The sequence below is a fragment of the Crotalus tigris genome, unplaced genomic scaffold, assembly GCF_016545835.1.
Source record: "Crotalus tigris isolate CLP2741 ecotype Arizona unplaced genomic scaffold, ASM1654583v1 scf7180000018018.2415403412:4055106, whole genome shotgun sequence".
NCBI classification, from domain to species: domain Eukaryota; kingdom Metazoa; phylum Chordata; class Lepidosauria; order Squamata; family Viperidae; genus Crotalus; species Crotalus tigris.
Window position 1 is genome coordinate 3,675,228 of NW_024096780.1, and position 26,282 is coordinate 3,701,509.

The 26,282-nt window shown below is 39.5% G+C and overlaps 1 protein-coding gene across 1 annotated transcript in view; it reads right to left on the bottom strand.

The window, feature by feature from the left end:
• Positions 1-25,673, bottom strand: part of FBXL7 (F-box and leucine rich repeat protein 7) — a 171,792-nt gene extending 146,119 nt beyond the window's left edge. Inside the window, exon 1 of the mRNA XM_039346772.1 lies at positions 25,082-25,673. Coding sequence (XP_039202706.1) covers positions 25,082-25,118 — 37 coding nt within the window. The 5' untranslated portion in view covers positions 25,119-25,673. The remainder of the gene's footprint in view (positions 1-25,081) is intronic.
• Between the last annotated feature and the right edge of the window lie 609 nt (positions 25,674-26,282).

A 26,282-nucleotide genomic window follows, 5' to 3' on the forward strand; every position in this document is an offset into this window, starting at 1 on the left:
AAGAAACACACTTATTTATCTCCCACTTAAGAAAATATATGTGATTGTTATTTTCTGCTAAAGTTATTTTAATATACAATGTCCACCAAAACCTATATTAGAATAATATTTTACAAGTTGAGCGTATACAGGTTGTCTTTGACGTACAACCACAATTCAGCCCCAAATTTCTGTTACCAATGAGATATTTGTTAAGTGAGTTTTGCCTCATTTTATGATTTTTCTTGCCAGGTTTCTTAAGTTAATCACTGCAGCTGTTAAGTTAGTAAAACACTGTTGCTAAGTGAATCTGGCTTTCCCAATAACTTTGCTTGTAGATCACACAAGGGGACCACGTGACCCCGGGACACTGCAACCGTCATAAATATGAACCAGTTGTCAAAGCATCCAAATGTAAATCACATTGTGGGGATGCTGCAGCGCTCCTAAGTGTCAAATCACTGTTTTCGGTGCCGTTGTAACTGAACAGTCACTAAATGAACTGCTGTATGACCATAATGGAGCCTGCTCACTAGGGCCGCAGGTCAGGACAAATGTTAAATGAACTGCCTCTCAAGTAACCACCAATCACCCTTGTTCTTCGCAGTGCATACGATAAATAAACATGGGGTCGTTAAGTGGAGCAGGGATTGCCTCAGGGATGGGGGGAGTTCCCATTAAGCCTAGTGCAAGCACAAACCCATCTGCCTTAGGTGTCCCAAGGCCTCCCCACCGCCACCAAGATGCCCCAGGCTCTGCTTCTGTCCCTTGAGTGGCTCCCACATGACTTACCCCATAGCTACAGTCTTACCAGTGAGAAACAAGGAGAGTGATGGGTGACCCTGCCTCTCCTGGTTCTCCTACAGCTCTTGCAAAGGTACCCCTGCCCTTCTGGAGCCAAAAAAAAAAAAGGACTAGTTCCCCTGACTTTTAGAGCTTTCTGCCCCATTTAGTTGGCAACTGATCAGCTGACCATCAGGAGACTGCAAACCTCTCCTAGCTCTTGCTAGGCTTTGGGAAACCAGGCCCTGCATGATAAGGTGGCAGCATCAGCACAAGCTTCCCAAAAGTTTACCTTGCTTTAATCCCTCCCTCCCCCAGAAAGCCAGGTTTCTTCAATGAAGAAAATGAAAAAAGCTGTGAGGGACAGACTTGTTGATCTCCCCCCCCCCCCCCGCCGCCATTAGATGTCAAAACTAAACTCTTTGCCTCTGCTCTCCAATCTCTATTCTTTTAAAAAAAAAACCTTTTACCTTGGCTCCAGGCTGAAGAGTAAGGGAGCAAGCAAGCAAAGAAAATCTTTCTGAAGAAAAAAATTCAGCTTAAAACTTTTAGCCAGCTGGAGCGCGGCATGTACAGCAAATGGGACAGAAGCTGGCTCCTTGCAAAGGACTAGTTGGATCCTAAATGCAGTCAGACAAACAGAAAAAGCTAAACTTTTTGAGCTGAGTTTTTTTTTTCTTCAGCTCCTCAATCCCAAAAGCTGCAGAAAGATTTTCTTTGCTTGCTTCTTCCCTTTCCTCTCTACTCTTCAGCCTGGAATCAAAGTAACTTACAGATTTTGTCACCCTCTTTCCAGGCATGCCGTAATTTAGCTGCAAGTTACTGTTGTTAAAGGGGATGGAGATTGGAGGGCAGAGGTGGGGAGTTTAGTTTTAGCACCTAATTGGGGGGGGGAGAAAGATCAACAAATCGGTCCCTCCCATCTTTTTTTTGTTTTCTTTATTGAAGATTAATGTGGCTTTATGGGGGACAAAGCGGGCTAAGCAAGGGAAAGGTTTTGGAAAGCTCATCCTGAAGCTGCCACTTTAGTATGCAGAACCGGGTTTCCCAAAGCCTAGCAGAAAGCAGGAGAGGTTTGCAGTCTCCCAATGGCCAGCTGATATGGCAGAAAGCTTTGAAAGCAGCTGCCATTTTCTGCAAGGCATTGAAAATGTTGGCTACTTCCAGGAAGCATGGGGACAGGCCCAAGCGGGTGGGAAGGAGAAAAAAGAGAATAGGGGGTACTGCAACATCCCTGTCATCAGTTGCAAGGGCAAATGACCATGGGGTTGCTGCAGACCATAACTTTGAAACTAGGTCACATGTAGTTTTGGTGTGTCTGTTGTAACTTTAAACATTAATTAAGTAGCCTGTCGTATCTCTAGGATGACCTGTATTTGAGCTATTAAACAGATAAGATGTAGCATTCTCAGTCACGGAACTTTACTAAGGTAGTTTGGATGATGGGAATTTCACTCCACACTTTCAACAATACAAAGGAGGAAACTTTATAGATTTCTCCCCAACCTGAGCTTTAATTTTAAATATATATATTTAAAGATATAATGAACAACTTAGCTGGCTTATACATTTTATGGAAATAATACCTTTCCATTTACAAATCTCTACACTTTTGACCTTTAGAAATCTGTCCTTCTGGGTGAGGAAAGAAAAGGAAGTAGTTAGTCATGACAATTAAAAATAATGCAGTTCTGGAAAACTAGGATTTTAGCTCTGGTTTGCATGCACAAGTAACAAAAAAGATATTTCTTTTTAGAACTGCTGCTTTCCTCAAAATATGTTCTTGAATTTTGATTTTAAAAAAAAAACTTGTTATGTTAGATCACAAGTCTGATTCTGCTCCAGAACACTGTTTTCCTTAATGGATAAGAAATATCACAGAATCTGAAGAAACGTTTCCCATACAAATGACATTAGAGCTACATTGTTCTCAGTACAAAGAGTTGGTGTTCTCTTCACATTTTAAAAATCACTTTATGTCTCCTACCCTCCTCCCTGTTCACTTTTTATCTACTTCCCATCCATTTGCCAGGGTTTCCTCTCCTCCCTCAAACTGTCAACATTCCAACCATTAAGATATCATGAAGCTGTTATTTGGGGGACAGGAAATTACTTCACCTTATAATACTGCATACTTTTCCAAGCCAGCTGATAGCTCCTGCCTGGGCGGGGAGGATGGCTATATCCATATAAATATGGGAAGAATTGTCCTCGCATTTCAAAGGCACGATACTTCCTTGAAATGGAATATTTTATAGCCATTGTGATTAGTGGCTGTCACTAGATCTATTCTCCAGGAGTCCCATCCTTTTAAAAGTACCTAAACTAGTGATTACCATTAAATCTTGTAGCCTGGAAATTAATTATGCCTTGGATAAAATAACTTTCCTTTGTCTGTCCTGAACTGCTAATTCAACATCCAAAATGCTTTATTGCTGCTTTGGAAACAGGCATGAGACAATGTGGGGAGGGACAGAAATATGAGCAAGATGTTGCTTCCCATCTCTCCCCAATACAGCGTTTAGTGTAGATCATTGCTACCCTGCAAATTTGTACTGACAGAACACAAATTTAGTTTTGAGAGCCAACAGCAGGAAGCAGATGCTTTTTTTGTTATGGTACTCTATGCCATCTATGTTGGCTGTCTTATACATTAAAAAGTGAGGCTCTGTAATCCATGCCAATCTTTACCTTCTGGTGAATTCCTCCATGTTGCCGAAGGCTGAATTAAAGAAGGGGAAGGAACTGAAGCGTTCAGAGCCAATACTTCTTGGCAAATGACTAAAATAATTAGTGGGATTTTTCATATTACCTTCCCCAATATTCATTAGGGTTAGGTTAGCCAAGTATTTTAACTGCAGACTTTTCCAAGGTCAAGTGCACAATTTATATTGTTAAAAGCATCCTAGCATGCTGCACAGGAATGTTTCACCCATAACCAACGCATTTTATTTATTACATTGAAAAGCTAGCCTATGTATTTCTCAATGAGACAGAACCAGCAGGCTTCATCTTATGCCTCATTTGTGACAGTATTTATTTTATTGTAACTCAGATTCAAACACAAAAGAGCTCCCATCCCGTTTATTGTGGCTGACTGCCCAGAGTTAACTTCTCCCTTTTTATTTTATTTTTTTTGCATGCTACTGTTTTAAATACTGTATAAGCAGTCTCAGCTCAGTGAAATGGAGATCCAAAACAATTATGAGCCTCCTTAGGCCCAGGTGAAGTTTAGCGGTATCTGAAGACTGGAATTGTTTATGCAAGATTATCTATTGAGAATAGACATCCTGCAAGAAACCAAAGGTTGCCAATCTACTTTAGACTTTACTCAAGTACTGTTTGCTCAGCCATTTTCATCACCAGTTCTCTTTGCCAGAACCATTTGCAATTTTAGGGTAGCTTTCAAATTAATTAGTTTTACTGAATGTCTGGTAAATCGCAGCAGTAATTCACCAAAGGATGTCAATGTTGCTGCTTAAGAGCCTTGGCTATACTCCAATATAGTTTGCCAGCCAAGGAAAAGGTTTGTCTGCTCTTTAGAAATGAACAGCGACACCCGGAATGACCAAACACCTCACTATAGTTTTCAGGAATTCTGCACCTTACAAAAAAACTGGTGATTTTTAGAAAGCGCATATCCTTAAAAACTAAAAACGAGGGGTGGCTTTGTTTTAAACTGTGCCAAGATTATTAAGGGGGAAAAAAAGACAGAACTAAAGATACTAAGAACTGCGGGAGCATTTTGGCTGAATAAATTTTTAAAACCCTTAATAATGATCAATATAATTTAAAAATTAAATTAAAAAGCTCAGTTTAAAGAGTCCTGACTCAAAAGGAAGACCTCTACAGGCATGACCATTTTTATGACTGTTCAAAGTTATGATGGTGCTGAAAAAGGTGACTCATGACCACTAATGAACACTTATGACTTATGATCATCACAGCAATCCCTTGGTTTCATGATCAAAATTTGGACACTTGGCATGTATAGATGATGTTTGCAATGTCCAAGAGTCACATGGTTACCATTTGTGATGTTCAAAGGGGTCTTTCAACAAGCAAAGTCAATGGGGAAAGCTGGATTTACTTAACAACTGCATGATTCACTTAAAAACTGCAGCAAAAAGACATAAAATCAGACATGACTCACTTAACAATACATAATTTAGCAACAGATGTTCCAGTCCCAAATGTGGTCATAAGATAAGGACTATTTTATGCATATACCTTTGATGTTCCAGTTTCAGCCATTCTAAAAATAAAAGTATATTTTAATGAATCTGTAGTTAATGATTCTAGCATTAAGTTGTTGCTTCATTACAACAACTGCTCCCAAATCACAGAAATAAGCTAAATCCTAGACTAGAGCTACCAGATCTGGACTACAGAATTTAAGTGGCCACTAGAGGGAAGCAAAATCTCAAGATGTTGAGTTCTTTGCTGCCACCTAGTAATCATCTTGTTTTTTGTAACTCAGATCTTATACCCTAACATAGGGCTTTTCAACCTTTTCACAGATTGTGCACTTTTAGGACATAACAATATTCGAGTATCACCATTGCTTAGCAAGGTGTCAAAAACTTGATGACTAAAAAAAGGGGGGATTATGGGCTTTACTGGTTAGATTCATTTGTTGTTATAGAAATGGCTAGTTTATAATATTATGGAAAAGTAAAAAGTTGAGGTTCAATGTTAATGCTTCCTTCCTACTGCAACAATGGAACTCAGAAGCCAATGCCTTTTTTTTTCTTTTTCCCTTCTCCCCCTCACTTTTCCCTTTTTCTCTCACCCTTCATTTGCAACCCCCCCATCGCTTGCTCTTTCAGTCACACGTTGCTTGCACAAGCTTCTCTCTTGCTCCATTCACTCACACATTGTTTGCAGAAGCTTCTCTTGTTCCATTCACTCGCACGTTGCTCGCAAAAGCTTCTCTCTTGCTCCATTCACTCACACGTTGCTCACAAAAGCTTCTCTCGCTCCATTTACTCACATGTCGCTGGCAAAAGCTTCTCTCGCCCCATTCACTCACACATTGCTCGCAAAAACTTCCCTCTTGCTCTCATTCACTCATACATTGCTTGCAAAAGCTTCTCTCACCCCATCCACTCACACATTGCTCATAAAAGCTTCTCTCTTGCTCCATTCACTCACATGTTGCTTGCAAAAGCTTCTCTCTTGCTTTCACTCACTCTTTGCTCGCAAAGGCCGCTCTCTCTCTCTCTCTCTCTCCTCACCGCTTCACCAACAAGCCTCTTCTCTTTTTCTCCGTGTTTTTTCCTCTCCCAGCAAAACCTGCTCCTTTTATAGCTTCCCCTCTCTCTGCCCTTCTCCTCCTTTTACAGGTGTGCCAGAGGCTCCAATTAGCATGCAGCCGCGCGCACAGATCCTGGGGCTTCTGCTGAGCTCCAGCTGGTCTCCTCCAGATCTGTGCGGCACTGCTTTAGCTGGTTCCCTCCCCCACTATACTTGGCTAGGGGTCACGTACCACCTGCCAGATGCTAAAGTACCACTGGTGGTACGCGTACCACTTGTTGAAAAGCCCTGCCCTAACATACACCTCTCTCTTTGGTAAATGGCACTTACATAATAGTTTAAAATGCTATTTTATATCATGACTGGCAAAAATAAATGTGTGACTTGGCCCTTTCCCATGTATCCTTCTTCCATATTTGCTTGAGAATATAATTCATGACAGACTGGAAAAATCAGAAAAATCACTATTCAAAAAACTCATTTCTTACTACTTACATATAAACTGTATATGAATAGAGCCCTGTATAGTATTGGATTCTACATTGTATTATGACTGCAATCAAACTGGAAAGTGAAACGAAATGCTGAAGTTATGGGATATATATTCTGGTGAGGAAATCAATGAAAATAAAGCCATCAACCATCCCATGACAGAATTTAGGAACAGCCCCTTTCCTTCTTCACATGTGGTGAGGATAAAAGTTGTAGAAATATAAAATGGAGAGGAAAATGTATCCTCATTCCTTCAACCTAGGAAGAGGGCCCAACATGGCATGAAAAACAACACAAAACAAACCATGTCATTATACAGAGGCAAATCACAGATAAGTATTTCTCATCTCAGTATTTGAAATTACTCAGTAATGGCCTTCTAGGCATTGGTGAATATCAATTGCCAACTTCTTTCACTATTGGCCATGTTCACTGGGACTTGCTAGTGTGTTGGTCAGCAACGTTTAGAAAGCTCCAACTTTCTCAGCATGACACAGAGCATTCCATTCAAAATAAAAGCCTGCACTTTTGAGATACCTTTATTTTTACAATATAGTTAATGTTGCCAGGACCAGCATCAGCAGAGCAAAACATAAAACCTGGGGCTTAAGTGGAATGATTTTTAAATTCAATAGATTTTACTTTAAAGAAGATATTTTGGGGAAATCATACTTTTTATAATCTCAGTCTTAATAATGGGTTTTGTTTTTAGCATGAGATGAAAGAACCACCATTAGTTTTTCTCTCTTCCCTCTGCAGTTCATTGAAATTAAATGTGTAAAAGTATGTTTCTAATGTTTCTTGTATGTCAAGAAACTATTATTACAACCTTTAGAACAAACAAGTATCTTAAACTATTATTTGGCAGTCACTCAAGTGTCAACAAGAGACTTATCTGTGATATAAAAAGGCCTATGTAACCACTTACAAAGTCAATGCACAACTGTGCATAAAGTCACTTTTACTTGACATGTCATGAGCATGTGAACAGTTAACATTTTTAGAACTGAGGAAATTTTAATAATTAAATATTAGGCTTGTAAAAATGCTTAATATCAATGTTCCCTTATTATTTCAGTTTAAACAGTTTAAACTGCTAGCTTTAGCATCACATAGGGAACACTATGGGAACACATTTGTTACTACTATATGATAGTCATCCATCATTGACAAATTCATCTTACTGAAATTTTCACCAATTACCAATCCAGGCATAGAAGCTCATCTATTCAAGAAACTGAATAATTTGTGGATTACTTAAAAAATATATAAAATACCATTGGGAAAAATCAAATATGACATGCAAAAAATGTGCAAAGTTTCTTTTCTATATTTACAAGGAATCTGGCACAAGCAAAATGGATAAATATTTTTCATGAGAACTGGCATGGTCAAGCAGCACTATGGCAGGATGTCACAACTTTGGGAAAATTCAGCTGTTTTCCATTACAATTACTGCAACCCATTGATATTGGCTGTGCTGACAGAAGCCAAAATTCTAAACTTCTGGTTCTCTACTACAATCTCCTCTGATTGGCAGTAGCTATCTACAATTTTAGACAAAGGACCTCTAATTAAATTCCTTTAAATTGGAATTTAAGATCTGAGCAGCAAAAAAGCTAGGTATGCTTGCAGAAGCAATTTGTTATGCTAGTGCTCCAAGCCTCGTCCTTGCTACTCAGAGGCAATCAAAGTCACATTGCTGAGATCAAAAGAAATAACATACCATTTCAGAAAAGAAGAAAGGTCCTCAATAGAACTGCATCTACATGGAGGGAAGTGTGTAGTGGGGTGCCCCAGGGCTCTGTTCTGGGCCCAGTGCTCTTCAACATCTTCATCAATGATTTGGATGAGGCGATAGATGGGGAACTCATCATATTTGCAGATGACACCAAACTGGCAGGAATAGCCAACACTCCAAAAGATAGGCTTAAGATATATGAAAATCTTGACAGACTTGAATACTGGGTGCTATCTAACAAAATGAACTTCAATGATGAAAAAAGTAAGGTTCTACGTTTAGGCAAGAAAAACGAAATTCACAGGTATAGTATAGGTGCTATCTTGCTCAATAGTAGTAACTGTGAGAGGGATCTCAGAGTCCTAGTGGACAATCACTTAAATATGAGCCAGCAGTGTGCTGCAACTGCTAAAAAAGCCAACACAGTGCTGGGCTGCATTAACAGAGGGATAGAATCAAGATCACATGAAGTATTAATACCACTTTACAACGCCTTTTTAAGGCCACACTTGGAATACTGCATCCAGTTTTGGTCACCACAAGGTAAAAAAGATGTTGAGACTCTAGAAAGAGTACAGAGAAGAGCAACAAAGATGATTAGGGGACTGGAGGCTAAAACATATAAGGAATGGTTGCTGGAATTGGGTATGTCTAGTTTAATGAAGAGAAGGATGAGGGGGGACAGGATAGCAGTGTTCCAATATCTCAGGGGTTGCCACAAAGAAGAGGGAGTCAAGCTATTCTCCAAAGCACCCGAAGGCAGGACAAGAAGAAATGGATGGAAACTAACCAAAGAGAGAAACTACCTAGAATTAAGGAGAAATTTCTTGACAGTTAGAACAATTAATCAGTGGAACAACCTGCCTCCAGAAGCTGTGAATGCTCCAACACTGGAAATTTTTAAGAAGAGACTGGACAGCCATTTGTCTGAAATGGTATAGGTTTCCCGCCTGAGCAGGGGGTTGGACTAAATCAGGGATTTTCAACCTTTTCACAGATTATACCACTTTTAGGACATGACTATATTCGAGTACCACCAGTGCTTAGAGCAGACCAAATTCAGGCATGGGTATGGGATGGATACCATACTAGTCACTTTTATGGATGACCTGGGGTGGATGATGTAAGAATGATCATTGTTGTTCTAAAGGACTTCTCAGCAACCTTCAAAATTGTTAACCACAGTATCTACTGGAGCACTTGGATTGGTTGGGTGCTATTTTGGGATAGTTCCCTTCCTACTTGTGTATGTGAATCTAGTTGGTGTGGGAGGAAAGAAGAAGTTAGAACCCTGCACAATTCATAGTGGGTGCCCTAGTGGTCTGTTTTCCCTCCAATCCTGGTTTATGTCTATATGGAATTGCTAGAAGTCATCCTCCAGTTCAAATGTGATATCATCGATTGCAGGTGATGCCTAGCTATGTATCTACACTCCAAACCAAATGAGGGATGCAGTAAATCTTGTTCCCCTGACTAGAGGCTGTCACAACTTAACCAGGAAGTGTTTATTAGACTTTTTTTCCCCCGGTTACAAAGTAAAATGGACTCTAGGGCAGGTGCTCTGTTTCTTTTCTTTAGTGTAGCTTGCCACAAGACCCAAAGATGGGCCACATTTACATGGTTTTGTCATTATACTATTTTATTCATTTCAAAGTTTTGTATATCTTCAAGAGTTCGAGTTAACTGAAGTGAAAAATAAAATATAAATAAGTTAATGAATAAATACAATTTAAGACTTGGAAATTTATGGTCCAAAAACAATTATGTCAACTTCAGGATGAAGGTGCTGTCCCTGATATTCCCTCCTCCTCACAGAGTAAAGTAGGATCCATCCCATGACCAGCTTAGTAGAAAATCCAGCTCTGGCCCACATATGCCTCAAACATGAATTTTAAGATACAAAATGTGGATCGCCTTGGCAGGTTAGATCTATCTTTGCTGTCCATTTTCACCTGAGATTCAAGTAGAAACAACTTGCATCAATTTAAAAGGGTAGACTACCTTTCCTCCCAAATTTAAAATAAATGCTCATTAAATAGCTACAGAGGTTGACCTAGTTCTATTCCTACTAAAAGTTATATTGTTTATTTTTTTAAGGACGTTATATTTTGGTTAGCATAAAAATCCACACCTATCTGCACTCTGTTATAACCATCCCACACAGTCTAAAAACAGCAGTGTTTTGTTTCAAGAGCCCAGTTTGGCATTGGAAGATGGCAAAATGAAAATAAAGAATGAGACAATAAACTGCCCATTCCTTCCTTGGCTTGGATGCAAGAAGTCTTATTTCTTAAAAATGTAACATTTTTGTGGTTGCATGATGACAGTAAAAAAAAGGGGGAAAAACTCCTTTGGCTTTTCCACTAGATTAAGAAACACAGGGAGCAATATATAAAATATTGCTTTCTCAAAGGCAAAGAGAGAAATACAACTTGCTTGTATGAGTCTCTTAAACAGAAAGCCATAACCCAACAGCTTTTAAATGTAAGGCAAACCACAAACGATACTTAATTTGTCATGTAAGTAGAACATGAAACATAACGTTGCAGTATATCTTTCTTCAAAATGTAATATTCCAGAATTCCACCCATTACCTTTAAACTGGCTAATCTTCTTTCCATTCTCTTGTATTTTATCTGAACATCTTCACAACAGTCAATGAGTAGCTGGGAGAAGGATTAACTTAATATGCCAGTATCTTCATGGCTGCCCTAGAATTTTATTAACTTACCCTCTGAGGCCTCTCCTTTATTTGAGCTTCACTATGATGTATTCATCATCATCTGTACCCACGGAAATCAAGTTCCATCATGACTTCAACAATTTCCACCCTACACTTCTGATGAAATAATGCCTTTTAATAAATTTTGTTAGCTCGATAAGGGATACGAGACTCTTTTTTTTTGCCACCATGGACTAGCATCTTACAAAGTTAACTCCTTAAGGATTTTTTTTTCTCCCTGGTATTTCCACAAGAAGGCATTACAGGTAGGTGCCAATTAGTGGTAAAAAAATCCCATGAATTGGTTGTATTATTTGAATTTACACCACTGAATTCAAAGTGATATTTCTAGGGAAAATAGGAAAATTGGTGCCAGCTTGAAACAGTCAATGTTTTTACCTACATTTTATGTTTATTAATGAAGTATAACAGCAAAAAATTGCTTACAACTTACCTTTATTTTTAACAAAGTTATAGAGTAGTTAAAGAAAGCAAAATAAGAACAAAAATATCTAAATAACATTACTATGTACTTTCTAGATAGATCCCACAAATATTTTAAATAAAGTCAATAAAAGACAAGCTAGAACATACCTGCTATCTTCTATATTTTGCTGTAGTTCTTCAAAATGAGATTTTCTCATTTTGTACACACAATGATTAGCATCTAAAACCACAACAGCAACTGTGCAGTGCTAGCCTCAACTGCACACAAACTCACCTCATATTAATTGAATTTTAGCTCACATTAAATCCAGATGTCAACGCTGTGACATCAATTGAAAGGTGGCCTGAGCAATCCCTAGTACATCAATTTAGAACTCGCACTAAATCAAATATTGCTGTTTGAACTCACACTAATTGCAATCTATCTGTATATCTGCAGATATTCTTTGTACAGGCCAGTGTGTCAACGGTGTCAATCTGAGGAAATAATGACATAGAGACTATCATATATGTAAAATCATCTATCTTAGTTTCTGCAGCCACCAATTGTAAGTAAACTAAGCTTTTTTTTAAAGAAGTAGGCTCCTTTACATATTCCCAACTACAATTTACAGATGATGAAAAAGTTAACACTCGTGAAGACTGAAGCTAAAATGTAAAATCAGGTATAAAGATTGAGATTTCAGTTGCCAAAAAACAGGAAAAGCTATTCTGCAGGAAAGATTGAGGGAAACGACTCAATAAAATGCAAATAGGTATGTGTTAGTTTTACTAAGTCCAGCTTTCATTATTATAGATTTCTATGGAACAATGGGAAGGGCATGAGAGAATCTAATTAGGAAACTGCAGCTCTAGGTTTAAATGAGATATATCAAGTATGCTGGAGATAAAAAAAATTCTTCTACCCTTAATGAATTTAGTTCCCATGTATTTTTCCTGTATCTAAAGGATAGAAAAATACATAACACACAAACACAGGGGGAGGGGAGAGAGAGAAATCTAAGGTACGAGCATTAGGTATGGATGTTTCCTTGAGTTAATCAAAATAAAGACAGGATAAAAATCTAATGACAAATAAATAAACAAACAAACATACAATTTTAGTCTTCTTTCCATTAAAAGGAATCCCAAAATCAACCAATAATATAAACCGTACAAATTATACAAATTAAAACCATTAGAGCAGAAATACATTAAATGACACAACAGCATGATTTTCGCATAAACCTACAACGATATCAACACCTAATTCAACTATATAGCACTGATAACTGGGCAGGATGGAAATTCACAAATTAGCACATTAGCATTGAAAGTGCCCTTTTTTAAAATGGCAGCATTTTCAAGGAGACCTCCCATTTGATCATAATTGTCAGGCAGCTTCTCAAGAGAAAAGGTCATCCAGCAATAATTGGTTCCCAAGACATGCAGGATTTCCGTAACAATACACATACCACCAGTTTAACTCACCAGAATGCAGGTAGGTAGTGCACCTTGTTCAAAATGTATTCGGCATAATGTGTCCAGTGATGGGCTAGTAAATGTTTAAGAACTGGTTTTCCCAGCTCTGTTGCTAGTGCCCACAACCCCATTAGCCATGGAGCAGCCGAATGGCATGGAAGGCACAAAGACTCAGCACTGCTTTTAACCAGCTTGCAAAATTCTAGAAAATATAACCATTGGCTCTTGCAAGTATGAATGTGTTCATGATCTCTTTGCCCCCTTTAGCAACCCGGCCATAGAAATTCTGGATTAGCTGCAGTTTCCAGACAATCTTCAAAAATAGCCCTAGAACACATTTAATAGTTCCTGATTTGACCTACTGGCTTATGAATCATAATGGCCAGGTTATCACTACCCAGAAACAGTTGGAGGTAAGAAACAATACTACCCTATGGGGCTTACTTGATTCACCACTGAAAATTATGGAACTGCTATGCAACTGCTCCACTGGAAGGAGTTCAACTTTTATCTGGAGGATGCATTTTTTCTTAATTCCCCGACATCAAAACTGCCTATATAGTCTACCTTATCAAGATTCAGTCTCAGCTTCCTGATCTTCATTCAGCCCACTACTGCAAATAACCTCTAACTGGCCTCTCCTGATTCAAATGGTATAAAGAATTATGATACCATTCCAGAACTCCTGATGACCACCCCAATTACTTCATATATACTTTATTTAAGGGTGGGGTTGGAGAAGAGTCAGTTCATGGTGGCAAATACAGCCTTCTAGAACCAATCTGTAGGTAATCTGAAATATGAGCCTAATGACACAGCAAAGTCAGCAATCTCAATGAAGTATTGTAAAATGTTTGCCATTTAAGAATGGAAGAGGGGCCAGAGCTTCAACTTCATAGCTGCTTCCCTGGCATGGTGCCCAGACATCACGTTGGAAAGATATGGATGTGACAAAAGCTGTCTTCCCTGAACTATGGTAGTTAGAGAAAAATGGTTGCCCTGGGCCTCATGCAAAGATAAGCAGAGCCAGTATTGCATGATATATGAATGAACTAACAAGGGAAGATTGGATAATCAGGAGACATAAAGTGCAGCTACTACTCAGTCAGATACAACTTCCCCCTTATCTCATTTTGGAGAGGTACAACTAGACAGGCTCACTTATCTGTGTCTGGGCATATCTGAGAGCATTTAATGGATGGTCTCACAAAATGGAGGGATTTGTTATTTATAAAACAGTTGTCCTGGGAGGGATGGTCACTTATAAATCCTCATTTAGCAGAAAGTAAGCTGGTGAAGTAACCCCTGGCTTCTCTCGCTCCTCCAGGAAGCCGTCTTCCTCACCATCTTTGTCTTTTTTATAGATCCGATAGGCATCCTTCCAAACAAAGCACAGCCACTGAATATTTAAATTATTTTATCCATGCCTATGTGAGGCCATTTAAAAAAATAACAAGGACGATGCTAGAGATCTGTGCTCCACTTCACATAAAATCAACCTATGCTTGAAACAGAACTTTAGCTCAGTCTAAAAAAAACCCTCTTTTTACTGTATGATTATGTGGGAGTATAGCTATCCCACATATTGGATGGATACTACTTGACTACTTTGTAGCAAGATTTGGTGAGATGCTGCTGGTTATGCTTTCTTTCAAACAATCAAAATGTTTTGGAGATGTCATGTCTCTAGAGTCATCACTTCATAATCTTTGGTGACAATTAATAGCAATAGCAATCATTCTGCTATTATTGCTTTAATGGATATGAAGATATGGAAATAAATAGAAGAGTGAATACTCCATTCGGCTAAACTCAGAAAACAATCTAGAACAATGGAAGTTTCTGATGTTCTTCAAAAAACAACCATGCATGTAACATGCAAGAAACTCCCAGTCTATACGTGCCTAAACAACTGGTCCAGCAGCCAAAGGTAAAGGAGGAAAGGAGGGAGAGAGAAAAGGGGGGGGGAATGATCATATGCTGAAAATTATTTCATTTTTATTTTTCTCATTTAAGTTCATCTGCAGATCTCTCACCCAATTGAACTGTTATTTTAATTAGCACACAAGAATTGCCTCAACAAACTAGTTTCTTCCTATTTCCTTAACATAATTAGCTAATCATTTCTCAATTATTTATCTTATTTCTCTATTAGGCCCTTACCAGATAATTAACTAAATAGGTAACCTTTGCTAATATGTAATTTTCCTTTCATGATATCTAAACTGGAGGACGGGGGAGAACTTGAAGAACAAAACTCACGCAACAAAGGCAACCTCTTTTTGTTTACCAAAAATTATGTACAGAAACAAACTGAACTTCGCCAGTACTAATCTAGGAACATAATAATCTAAAAAGTAAAGGGAAAAGGAAAGGAGTCCCTGTGCATTTTATTCCGCTAATTATTGCAAACTATAGGGAGCAGTGCTCATCTCCAGTTCAAGGCTATTGAGCCAGCGCTGTCTGAAGACATTTTTGCAGTCATGTGGGCAGCATAACGTCATAGAGAACTGTTATCTTCCCACTGAAGTGATACCTATTTATCTACTCACATTTGCATGCTTTTGAATTGCTAAGTTGGCAAGAGATGGGGCAAGGATGGGAGCTCACCCGTTGCTCAGATCTTGAACCTGGGCTGCTGGCTTTCCAGCCTACAAGCCCAGAGTGTTAACAGCTGAGCTACCACACCACCCTAATCTAAAATGTAAAGGGGGGGGGAAGGAAAATATGTCATCTTTATTACATAGACTTACTATTAATACAGTTCTACCTAAATGTTGGAGAAAATGCCTGAAATTGTAGGAAAAAGATGTACATTTGTAATACTAGTATAAAAAAATTTAGGCATCCATTTGAAGACTGAATAGTGATATGATTATCGTGATAATTGAAACAAAAAGTACTCAAGATAATTTCATATAAAATATGTAATTCAACAAAACACATGAAAACCATTAATAAAATAAATTAAATCTTACCTCAGGAACCAAACATCTGAATAAAAATATCAATGCTAACCAGTGAAAGAATTTCCAAGAGAGAACTAAGGTAATATCATTGCAGGTAGTCCTCGAGTTATGACTACAACTGAGCCCAAAATTTCTGTTGCTAAGTAAGACATTTGTTAAGTGAGTTCCCCCCCCATTTTATTATCTTTCTTGCCACCGTTGTTATATGAATCAGTGCAGTTGTTAAATTAGTAACATGGTTGTTAAGTGATTGACTTCCCATTGACTTTTGCTTGTCAGAAGGTTGCAAAAGGTGGTCACATGACCCTGGGACACTGCAACCGTCCTAAATATGAGTTAATTGAGAGGTTGCCACAAAGAAGAGGGGGTCAGCTTATTTTCCAAAGCACCAGAAGGCAAGATGAGAAACAATGGATGGAAACTAATCAAAGAGAGAAGCAGCCTAGAATTAAGGAGAAACTTCCCAACAGTGAGGACAATTAACCAGCCTTCAGAAGTTGTGGGTGATTCATTGCTGTAGGTTTTTAAGAAGAGACTGGACAGCCACCTGTCTGAAATCATATAGGTCTCCTGCCTGAGCAGAGGTTTGGACTAGAAGACTTCCCAGGTCCCTTCCAGCTCTATTTTGATTTGACTGAAGAAAGATCGTAAAACAGGGCAAAACTCACTTAAGAGCAGATATTGAGGAAAAAAGGTAACTGATTTTTCCATAAATACTTATGTTCTACGTCAGAGGTCCCCAACCTTTTGGGCACCAGGGACCGGTTATGTGGAGAAATGTTTTTCCACAGATCGAAGAGTGCGTGGTTTTGTGTGCTGCCTGCATCCCATGGATGGGGTTTTGCTTGTTTGTGCGGACCAATTGCTGGCATGCCGCGGCCCAGTACCGGTCCACAGACCGGGGGTTGGGGACCCCTGTTCTACGTGGAATAGAGCATGCTTCCTTTCTAAGTTTAACTTTCCTACTTGAGACAGGAGCTTGGCCAGAACATACCGCTGTGTGAATCATCTAGTAAGATTATCTTTTAGGCAAGAATGGAAATAAGAGAAATGCTGTATGAGCCACAAATAAAAGAGAAAAAAGCGAGACACCAAAAGGGCTGGAAAAAAAACCCAAACTAAGTGCAGCCAAAAAAATCAGAGATGACTGAAGGCAAGAAAATCTACTTGCATCAGTACAGGAAGTCTTGATCTAGATCACACTCTAGTGATGTTGAGACAAAACATTTTCCTAACTCTAGAGAAAAAAACAGGAATTTGCAGTAAAAAATCTCCCTCCCAGGATACCATAGCAAATTCCTTTCATTTCAAAACTGAGAATAGCAACCTTGCCCCATCTGTAGTAGAAAACATTTAAATAACACAATTCAGGGGCTTCAGTTGACCAGATAACCAAATGTGGGCTTAGCAAGGGGAATTAAGAACTTTTCTCACTAGTTGCCATTCAGGATTTTAACATCCAGAAGTCACCTGGACAGAATGTTACAGAACAGTACAGAATGTTCTCAGATTTTTTTACTGCAAATTCCTGTTTTTCTCTCTAGAGCAGTGGTTCTCAACCTGTGGGTCGGGGCGACCATTTCACGGGGGTCGCCAAACAATGCAGTCCGCCATTTTTTCCCCTTTTCCTTAGCTGTGCTACTCCCTTTTATTCTATTGGCTTTTGAAAGCCAATAGAATAGACTCTCTTGAATAGAGTCTAATTCTATTGGCTTTCAAAAGCCAATAGGAATTGTCCAGGCTGTCTCTGCCCTGCTGAGCCCGCCAAAAGTCCCATTCTGTAAACAGTGCTGTACCAGTTGAGCAATCCTCGACTTACGACCGGTTGAGTAGTCCTCGACTTACGACCAGTTGGGGGTCACGGCATTAAAAAGGTTGAGAACCACTGCTCTAGAGTTAGGAAAATGTTTTGTTTTCAGCTTTAACCGTATAATGGAGAAGAGGATAGCAACTCCCAGGAAGATTGTCTTGACTGACACAAGAGTGGCAGCAGTGAGGAAAATGAGAATGACCTGGTTCTCTCACCCCCCTCCAAGCTGGGATTTCTCATCCACAGTTACTTCCACAGCTGGAAAACACAGCAGACACAGCTGTTCCTCTAAGGAAGTGAGGTGTAATTCCAGGAAATGTTTATATTTCTGGGGTCTGATATAATGGGGAATTAAAGTTACCTTCCCAAAGGAGGCTTTACAGAAGAGCACAAATAATATTTCCGTTATGTGATGAGCTCTCAAGGGAGAAGATAAAAAAGCAACCAAATGTAATTCTACTGTATTTTTTCTTTTACCAATGAAGAGGCTTCAGACAAAATTATTATTACCTTCTAAAGTGCCAAATGCTGGATCAACTCTAGTATAAGAATAGAATATGGTTTCAAAATTTTTAAAGGAGATTCAGTAGGTATCTGTGCAATGGGAAAGAAATTCTCAGCAGAGAGAGAGATTAGTCAATATAACTGCTAGCACGGAGTGGAGAATAACACATCATCTGTAGGTTACATTTTTCCATCTTCAATACTAGAACAGACCTTTCCCATCTGATCACTTTCAATTTTCCATCTAGACTTCTGGTAATGCCAAAAGGCTTGAATGCTACAGCTGAATTGGGAAACTCATATTTCTTCAAATCACCATATTCTGTTGCTTAGGAATGAACAGATAAAGGCCCAGAATCACTTGTGGTGCCCTAAATTTCTGTATCAGTCTCCACCTTACAACCTAGCTGGACTGTATCAGGAGAGAATTTTGAGAGAAGCATTCCTGACATCACATCTTTTGTGTGCTTTCCTTTAGGTGCTCCCAGTTAAAGGGAAGTGTTCTCAACTTAGAGGAAGTTGTAAAAAAGAAAAGAAGGTGAAATGATGGCTCAGAATGCAGCCTCTTGTAAGTTCTTGTAATTTATTGCATTGGTTTTCAGAACAACCACAGCCATCTATAGGAGTGATAATGGTGAGAGATAAAGCCACTATAACAAGGTTTTCAATTACCTTACTGAGAAATAATAGAGCAGTGTTTCTCAACCTTGACAATTTTAAGGCATGTGGACTTCAACTCCCAGAATTCCACAGCCAGCATTGCTGGCTGTGGAATTCTGGGAGTTGAAATCCACATGCCTTAAAATTGTCAAGGTTGAGAAACACTGTAATAGAGTTTATTAACTGTATGAGGAGCTGTACTATACTGTAGTGAAGAATACTGTGTACTTCATTCTGCCAAAGACTCTATGAAAAGATTTGGGGAAAGATAATGTGAAGGGATTTGTGCAATCTTGAGGAACAACAACTTGACTCCTCTAAGCATTTGTTTCTGACCATGTGCAGTATGTGAGCCCAGTGTGGTTTGTAAATCATAATTTATGACTCAACATACTGCATTAATCCAACTAATCACAGTTTACCAAACCACACATAGTTAAGCAATGTTTGGAACCAGCCAATGCATCCAGCTTGTTCTCCATGACAGCCTGAAAGTAATACTTTGAGGAAAACTTCAAGGAGGAATAAGCAATCTTATTTATCATCTTTTGGTGGCAGTAATTTTCTATGGTAGCTATTATTTTATAAGGAGAAAAATAATTGAATTACTGGGACCTCCCTTTGTGCCACAGTGGAAAGTCAAGCTGTCCAATTGATAGAGCTTTAGAAGGTAAATTGCAAAGCTATCTCTATAAAGCAATCAAGTTGTTGGAGAGCCAAATCCAATGCCATAGATTCTTCAGCACCTATGGCCATAAGCAGGCAGTAGAATACAGATGAAAAGTGTCCCTTTTTATCATTTCATCCATTCTTTGTCAAAGAGACTGTTCATTCCTACCTTTTTTCTCTGACACATATGCATAGAGAGTCTCCTGGTAGGATTCAACTGGTTAGTACTAGGCTTTGCTTGTAATGTATTAGCTGTAGATAAATCCTTTTTCTCTTATACATATAAAGTCTGCTTCACTACCAATAGATTCCTGCTTTCAGGAATAGTCAAAGGCACAGATAGAACGCTTCAACTTACAGCATACATCAGGGTATTCTGGATATTTTGTGACTCAAATCTACTTTCCTCTTTCATAATAAATCAATTTAGTAACAGGAGACGTGTATGAAGGAAGAAAGTTAATTTGCTGTGGCAAGTTACCATACAGTGAGTGACTATATGGAAGTATCCTGTGTATATTAGAATTACTAAATGAAGTGGTTGACTTTAACATATTTTTTTCTAATAATTATTTATGCCATGGCATAGTTTATTTCCCAACCAAATACCTATTAGATGCACTTAATTATCAAACCATTATTCCAATGTGATCACTACAATTCTACACCAAAATGATTCTGTATGAGGCAGACACAACACTACACATCTATATGCAGGCTCAGAAAAAAAATGTAAGTGGAATGGAATTGCAGAGGTAGCATTTAAACAGAACAGCTGGAGCAGATTAAACACTGCCTCTCTCCTGCTTTGTCCCTGGGGTTGAAAAACTTGCCATTTAGTCAGGAAGCACTTCTATGCTATAATGTACAATACAGAATCTTGAAATATCAGAAACAAATGACAAAAGATGACATAGAATGCATGTGGTACATGCTCAAAAATCCAGAACAAAGGTTGGTTTTTATTGGCTCTTCCATGTCTGCCATCATAATATGATTAATATAAAAGTCCAAATGTTTATTTTATAAGACTATGAGGCAGGCACAAACCTCATACTTAGAACACACCAGCATTCAGAATTAGCCTTAGAATCTGCAAAGGTGAAGGCAGCTTTTAAGCTTATAATAGATATCAAATTATCCTCCATTATTGTGTCATTTTGCACACATGACTTCATCTTTTATATAGCATATTAGAGCAAAACAATGTGATTTAACCTATTTTATATATTCCTCTTCCTTTCTGCCACATGTATTAATAGGTTATTTTTTAAAAAAAAAAAATCATAGGTTATTTTTAAAATATCATCAGGGTTAAATAAGCAATGACCTTTTTAATAAAGCTAAATACTGTGGTTGCATATAACAATAAACCCCAAACTAGCCAGCAAGGAATAATCCCATTGAGAAAAAGGCAACAATGTACAGACCCAATATGATGTCATGGGAAATGTGTTGTCTTCTAGGTGTCTGTATCCAGGATGTAGCAGAGAGGTTATTGACACTGTTCAAAGCCAATTCTTTCCTTTTGATTTCTATGCATAGAAATCACAGACCAGAAGAAAACAAACAAACAAAAAGCTGTGAGGTTTTAAACAGGAAAAAACTTAGAAGAGAGGCAGTTTAAAAAAAAAAAATCCTTCCAGATAAAAGCCATGACACTAGAAAAACCAAAATCTTGAAAGTCAACAATCAGCTATTAGTAATGCTATCTAGAAGGATCTGGATTCTATGATGAACTATGTTGCCTCCATGAAGATCTCCTGGGAAGAAATAAGCTACAACCTTTGAAGATAAGGAAACAAATATTGGCAGGTGCTTTGTCAATCTCATCAGGAGAGCACTAAACTAAAAGAAATGGAGAAGGGTGGCAAAAACCCATATCCAAATTTGTAGTCAAGGATTGGAAAGCAGAACATAAAGGGAGAAGAAGGCCAAAGTGTGGCTCAAGAGTTTGTAGAGAATTACAATACAGTTAATGGTGCTATCAAAACCTCAGATGTTGCTATACCAATAGAAAGAGTATGGGAAATGAAACTCAAGAAAACAGGTATGATATAATAGGTATCCCTAAAATTTGGTGGGATGACATTCAGCATTGCAAATATAAATTTAACAAACAGAACATGGAAATTCTATTTAAAGTGTCTGAGTATGAATTCAATGAGAGAAAAGTGATATAAACCTAGGAGTTTATAACAGACTGCCTGGATAGGTGGAAGATATGATGCAATTAGCCTGGAATCTAACTGTGCAACAAATCAGAGGTGCAACAAATTCTAGCTGATTTCATATGTCAGAAGATAGAAGAAAGAACAAGGGGGTCTGCAATTAGGGGCCTAATCCTCACCAAGAGAAATTAATTAGTTGAAGTAATAAAGGTATCCTGTAAGAAAGTGATTATGTTGAATTTGTGATGCCCAGAGGAGTCAGTGAGAAGAATCATAGTTTTACACCAGATTTCAAGAGAATTGATTCTAATTACAGGTAACCCTCGACTTACAATTGCACAATTGAGCCCAAACTTTCTATTGTTAAGTGAGACATTTGTTAAGTGAGTTCCGTCCCTTTCTTGCCACAGCTGTTAAGTGAATCACTGCAGTTGATACGTTGGTAATCCGGTTGTAAAGTGAATCTGGCTTCCCCATTGATTGTGCTTGTCAGGTCGCAAAAGATGATCACATGACCATCACCCCCGGACACAGCAATGGTCATAAATATGAACCTGTTGCCAAGCATCTGAATTTTGATCACATGATCATGGGGATGCTACAAAGGTCATAACTGTGAAAAACAGTCGTAAGTCACATTTTTCAGTGCCATTGTAACTTTAAACAGTCAGTGAATGAACTGTTGTAGGTCAAGAACACACTAATCGGCTATCCACTCACATAAACTAGGGAGTGACCCTAACATTTTGAGAACATGTATTTTCTTAACAGGGATGTTATTATTTACTATTAATGTAAATAGTACTATTTTTATTTTTATTATTATTATTATTATTTAATATATTGTAAAAAGTGATGGCTATTGCTGGTCTACGACCGTAATAAAGTTATTTGTTGTAGGTCAAGAACTACCGATCTCCAGAAATGGTAGGAACTATCAGAAAGGCTCCAGCTCAGAATATACTGAGGCTTGTGACAGCTATTATGGTAGAAACAACAAAGTGTTCTGTGGGTTGTTTAGAATCCAAAGGAAAGCCAAAAGGGGTATAAGTCCATTGTGAGGAGAAAGTAATGAATTGCATATGAGCAATAGTGAGAAAACAAAAAAATTCTTGCCACTGTCTTCTTGCAGAAAGGTTGGTCATTGTTATGCCACTGGGGGAAGAAGGGATCTGCAGCTGAAGATATAGTGGATAACTTAGCCAATTTAAACAAATTCGAGTTTTTAAGGCCACATCAATTACATTCTACCATTCTTGGTCTTCTCTGAGAACTCCTGGAGGATGGTGAAGGAAGGAGGAGTATCCAGCAAACTACAAACCTATCGGCCTAATGTCTATATTAGGCAATGTTCTTGAACAGATTAGTAAATAGCATGTTTGTGAGCACTTGGATAGATATGCTCCAATTAACAGATGCCAGAATGAATTTAGCTTTTTCTCAGATATAATTTTTGGGCTAGTAGAACTGAGGAATGCCAAAGAATCAGGTTACCAGGACTTTAGCAAGCCCTTCACAATAAAATGATAACATATGGACTAGATCAGGGGTCTCCAATCCTCGGGCTGTGGACCGCTACCGGTCTGTGGCCTGTTAGGAACCGGGCTGCACAAGTGGCAGGTCAATGAGTGAAGCTTCATATGTGCATGCACGGGACCTAGGTTGTGCATGAAACCACTATCACCCCCCAGCCAGGGAAAAATTTTTCTTCCATAAAACTGGTCCCTGGTGCCAGAAAGGTTGGGGATGCTGGACTAGATGACGCTACTGCTCAATGCATTAACAATCAACAAAATGACTGTACTCAAGAGAATGCTAATGAATAGCTCCAGCTTCAGGGGAAATTCTGAACGGAGTGGCATAGAGCTTTGTCCTGAATCCAATGTGTCAGTATCCAAGTTTATCAGTATCTTGACTGAGGGATCTGAGACAATGCTTATAAAGTCTGCAAATGACACAAAACTGTGAGGGGTGGCTAATATTTTAGATGAGCAACGGGCTGAATGAATAGGATGGTTTCTGATACGGGTTCTTTATCTCCACCTTAATTACGGTAGTATTCTTTATTTGGGTTGAATTAATTAATACTAATGTATTACTTCATAGAATTCTATTACGTAGTTCTGATCTGCACTTCCTGATAAATGGGAGGGGAGAATTGAGTTATCAATGCTCTGTTGACAATTTTGTGGGTGGAGTTAACCAACGAATCACTGCTGGAAAAGACCATCAGTATGAATGTACCAGAAGGATTTATTTTTAAAATATACAATAAATTCTGTATGGTTCTGGATTAAAAGGAAAGAAAAGGATATGCAATAGATACCCACACCATTCACAAAACTCTTCTGTGACATCAGAGCCTTGCCTCTCCCAGTGTTATAAACTGGGTAATGATGGTATTCTTGTGTGGGTTCAACTACTGGTATTATTTATTTACCGTATGGCACACAAGACCAGGAGAGCTACAATGCTACGCACTAATATACAGGGTAGTCCTCCATTTACTACCGAGCCCAACATTTATGTTGCTCAGCGAGAAATTTGTTAAGCGAGTTTTGCCCTGTTTTACAACTTTTCTTGCCACAGTTGTTAAGTGAATCACTGCAGTTGTTACAAATTAGTAACACGGTTGTTAAATGAATCTGGCTTCCCCATTGACTTTTGCTTGTCAGAAGGTTGCAAAAGGGGATCCCCATGACCCGAGGACACTGCAACCGGCATAAATGTGAGTCAGTTGCCAAGCATCCAAAGGTAAATCACGTGACCACGCAGATGCTGCATCAGTCCTTAAGTGTGAAAAAACGGTCATAAGTCGCCTTTTTTCCAATACTGTTGTAACTTCAAACGGTCATTAAGCGAACTGTTGTAAGTCGAGGACTACCTGTATACAATTCTTGTTTTTTTATATATATATTCCAGCCTAAACAGCTCCTCGGCTCAAACTTTAGCAACCCGGCTAGACAGGCAAAAAAGCTCTTTGTCCCATTCCCGTCCGGCTCCGAAGCAAGGCGTGCCAAACGCAGAATAGGTTCTCTACTGCAAACATTTCGGAGAAAATCACCTTCGCTCCGTTGCAGCCACTTCCGAGCGGCCGAGCCCTACGACGACAAACGGCAGATCCGCGAACAGACTAAGGGAAACCACAACCCTGCCCTGAACTTTCCAAGCTGCCGTCCCGGATCACGGCGTTGCAAGAGGATTTTTTTTTTTCGGGGGGGGGGGAGGCCGACGGGACGACGACCTCCTCTCACTGTTCCTAACGGAGCGTCTGCAAATGCTTCTCCGGCCGCTTAGAAGCGGCTGGAGTTGCGCCCGGGCTGCCCATCCCACGCACGCGCGGCCGCACGCGCAACTCTCGCTCGCCCTGACATCCAGGGACGTGTCGCTCGCCCCGCGGAGGCGCAGCGGACTTACCGTCGCTGCCGTACTGCTTGCCATTGTTTGCGCCCATCCTGGAGGCTTCATGCTCTCGTCCTCCTCTTTCTCCCAATAGTCACCATGTCGAAACTCCGAAGGGGGAGGGGGGAAGGTTTGGACCGGGCAGGAAAGCAGAAAGAGACAAAGGGAGTGGGAAAAGACGCAAAAAAAATAAAAAATAAAAAAAAATTAAAAGGCCACCAGTGAGGACGGTTTGGGGGGAGGAGGCTTTCTGTATCCTTTGAGATGCTCCTTTCTCTATGAGTTTCCCTCCCTCCTCGCAAAGGAAACCGGAGCAAACTTGACAAGCCAAAGCCACCGAGTCTCCCCCAAAGAACGACGCAAGCAACACAAGGACGGTAGCTCCGGTGATAATCCACGGGGAGGCTGCGGTAGCCCAAGGCGGAAAGGAAGGAATAGAAAGCGAGGCGCGCTCGTTTTCTGCAAAGCTGGCTGAGAGGAATGGCAGCGTTCTTGACCAGCGCTCCCAACTTCGTCGCGGTCTCTTCCTTCCCGCCACCCCCTGGTGGCCGATCTCGTCTGAAAGTTTTAGCAGATTTGTTCTTCTTCCCCCCACCCCAGCGCTCAAGTCCTGCGCCTCGGACTTTTTGTCACCGGGAGGCGCCTCCTCCCCACCTCAATCAGTCCTGGAAGCGGAACGCGGAGGCGCGCGGAGGCGCGCGGACGCGTGAAAAAGAAAGCGCGAGCAGACAAAGCTGCTGCAATTAGAGACAAAGGATGCTCATGTAGATTGTGCAATCTTCCAACTTTCCCTTGATTAGCAAAGTGATCCGTTCCAAGAAATGTTCTCTCTCTCTCTCTCTCTCTCTCTCCCTCTCTCTCTCCTTTTTTTTTCAAGTTGGTGAATTGATCCATGCGCTTTTCTATAAAACCCTTCTAAATTGGAAACCATGCACTCTAAAGCAGTGGTTCTCAACCTTTTTAATGCCGTGACCCCCAACCGGTCGTAAGTCAAGGACTATTCAACCGGTTGTAAGTCAAGGACTACTCAACTGGTGCAGCACTGTTTGTAGAATGGGACTTTTGGCGGGCTCAGCAGAGCAGAGACAGCCTGGACAATTCCTATTGGCTTTTGAAAGCCAATAGAATTAGATTCTATTTAAGAGAGTCTATTCTATTGGCTTTCAGAAGCCAATAGAATAAAAGGGAGTAGCACAGCTAAGGAAAAGGGGGGGGG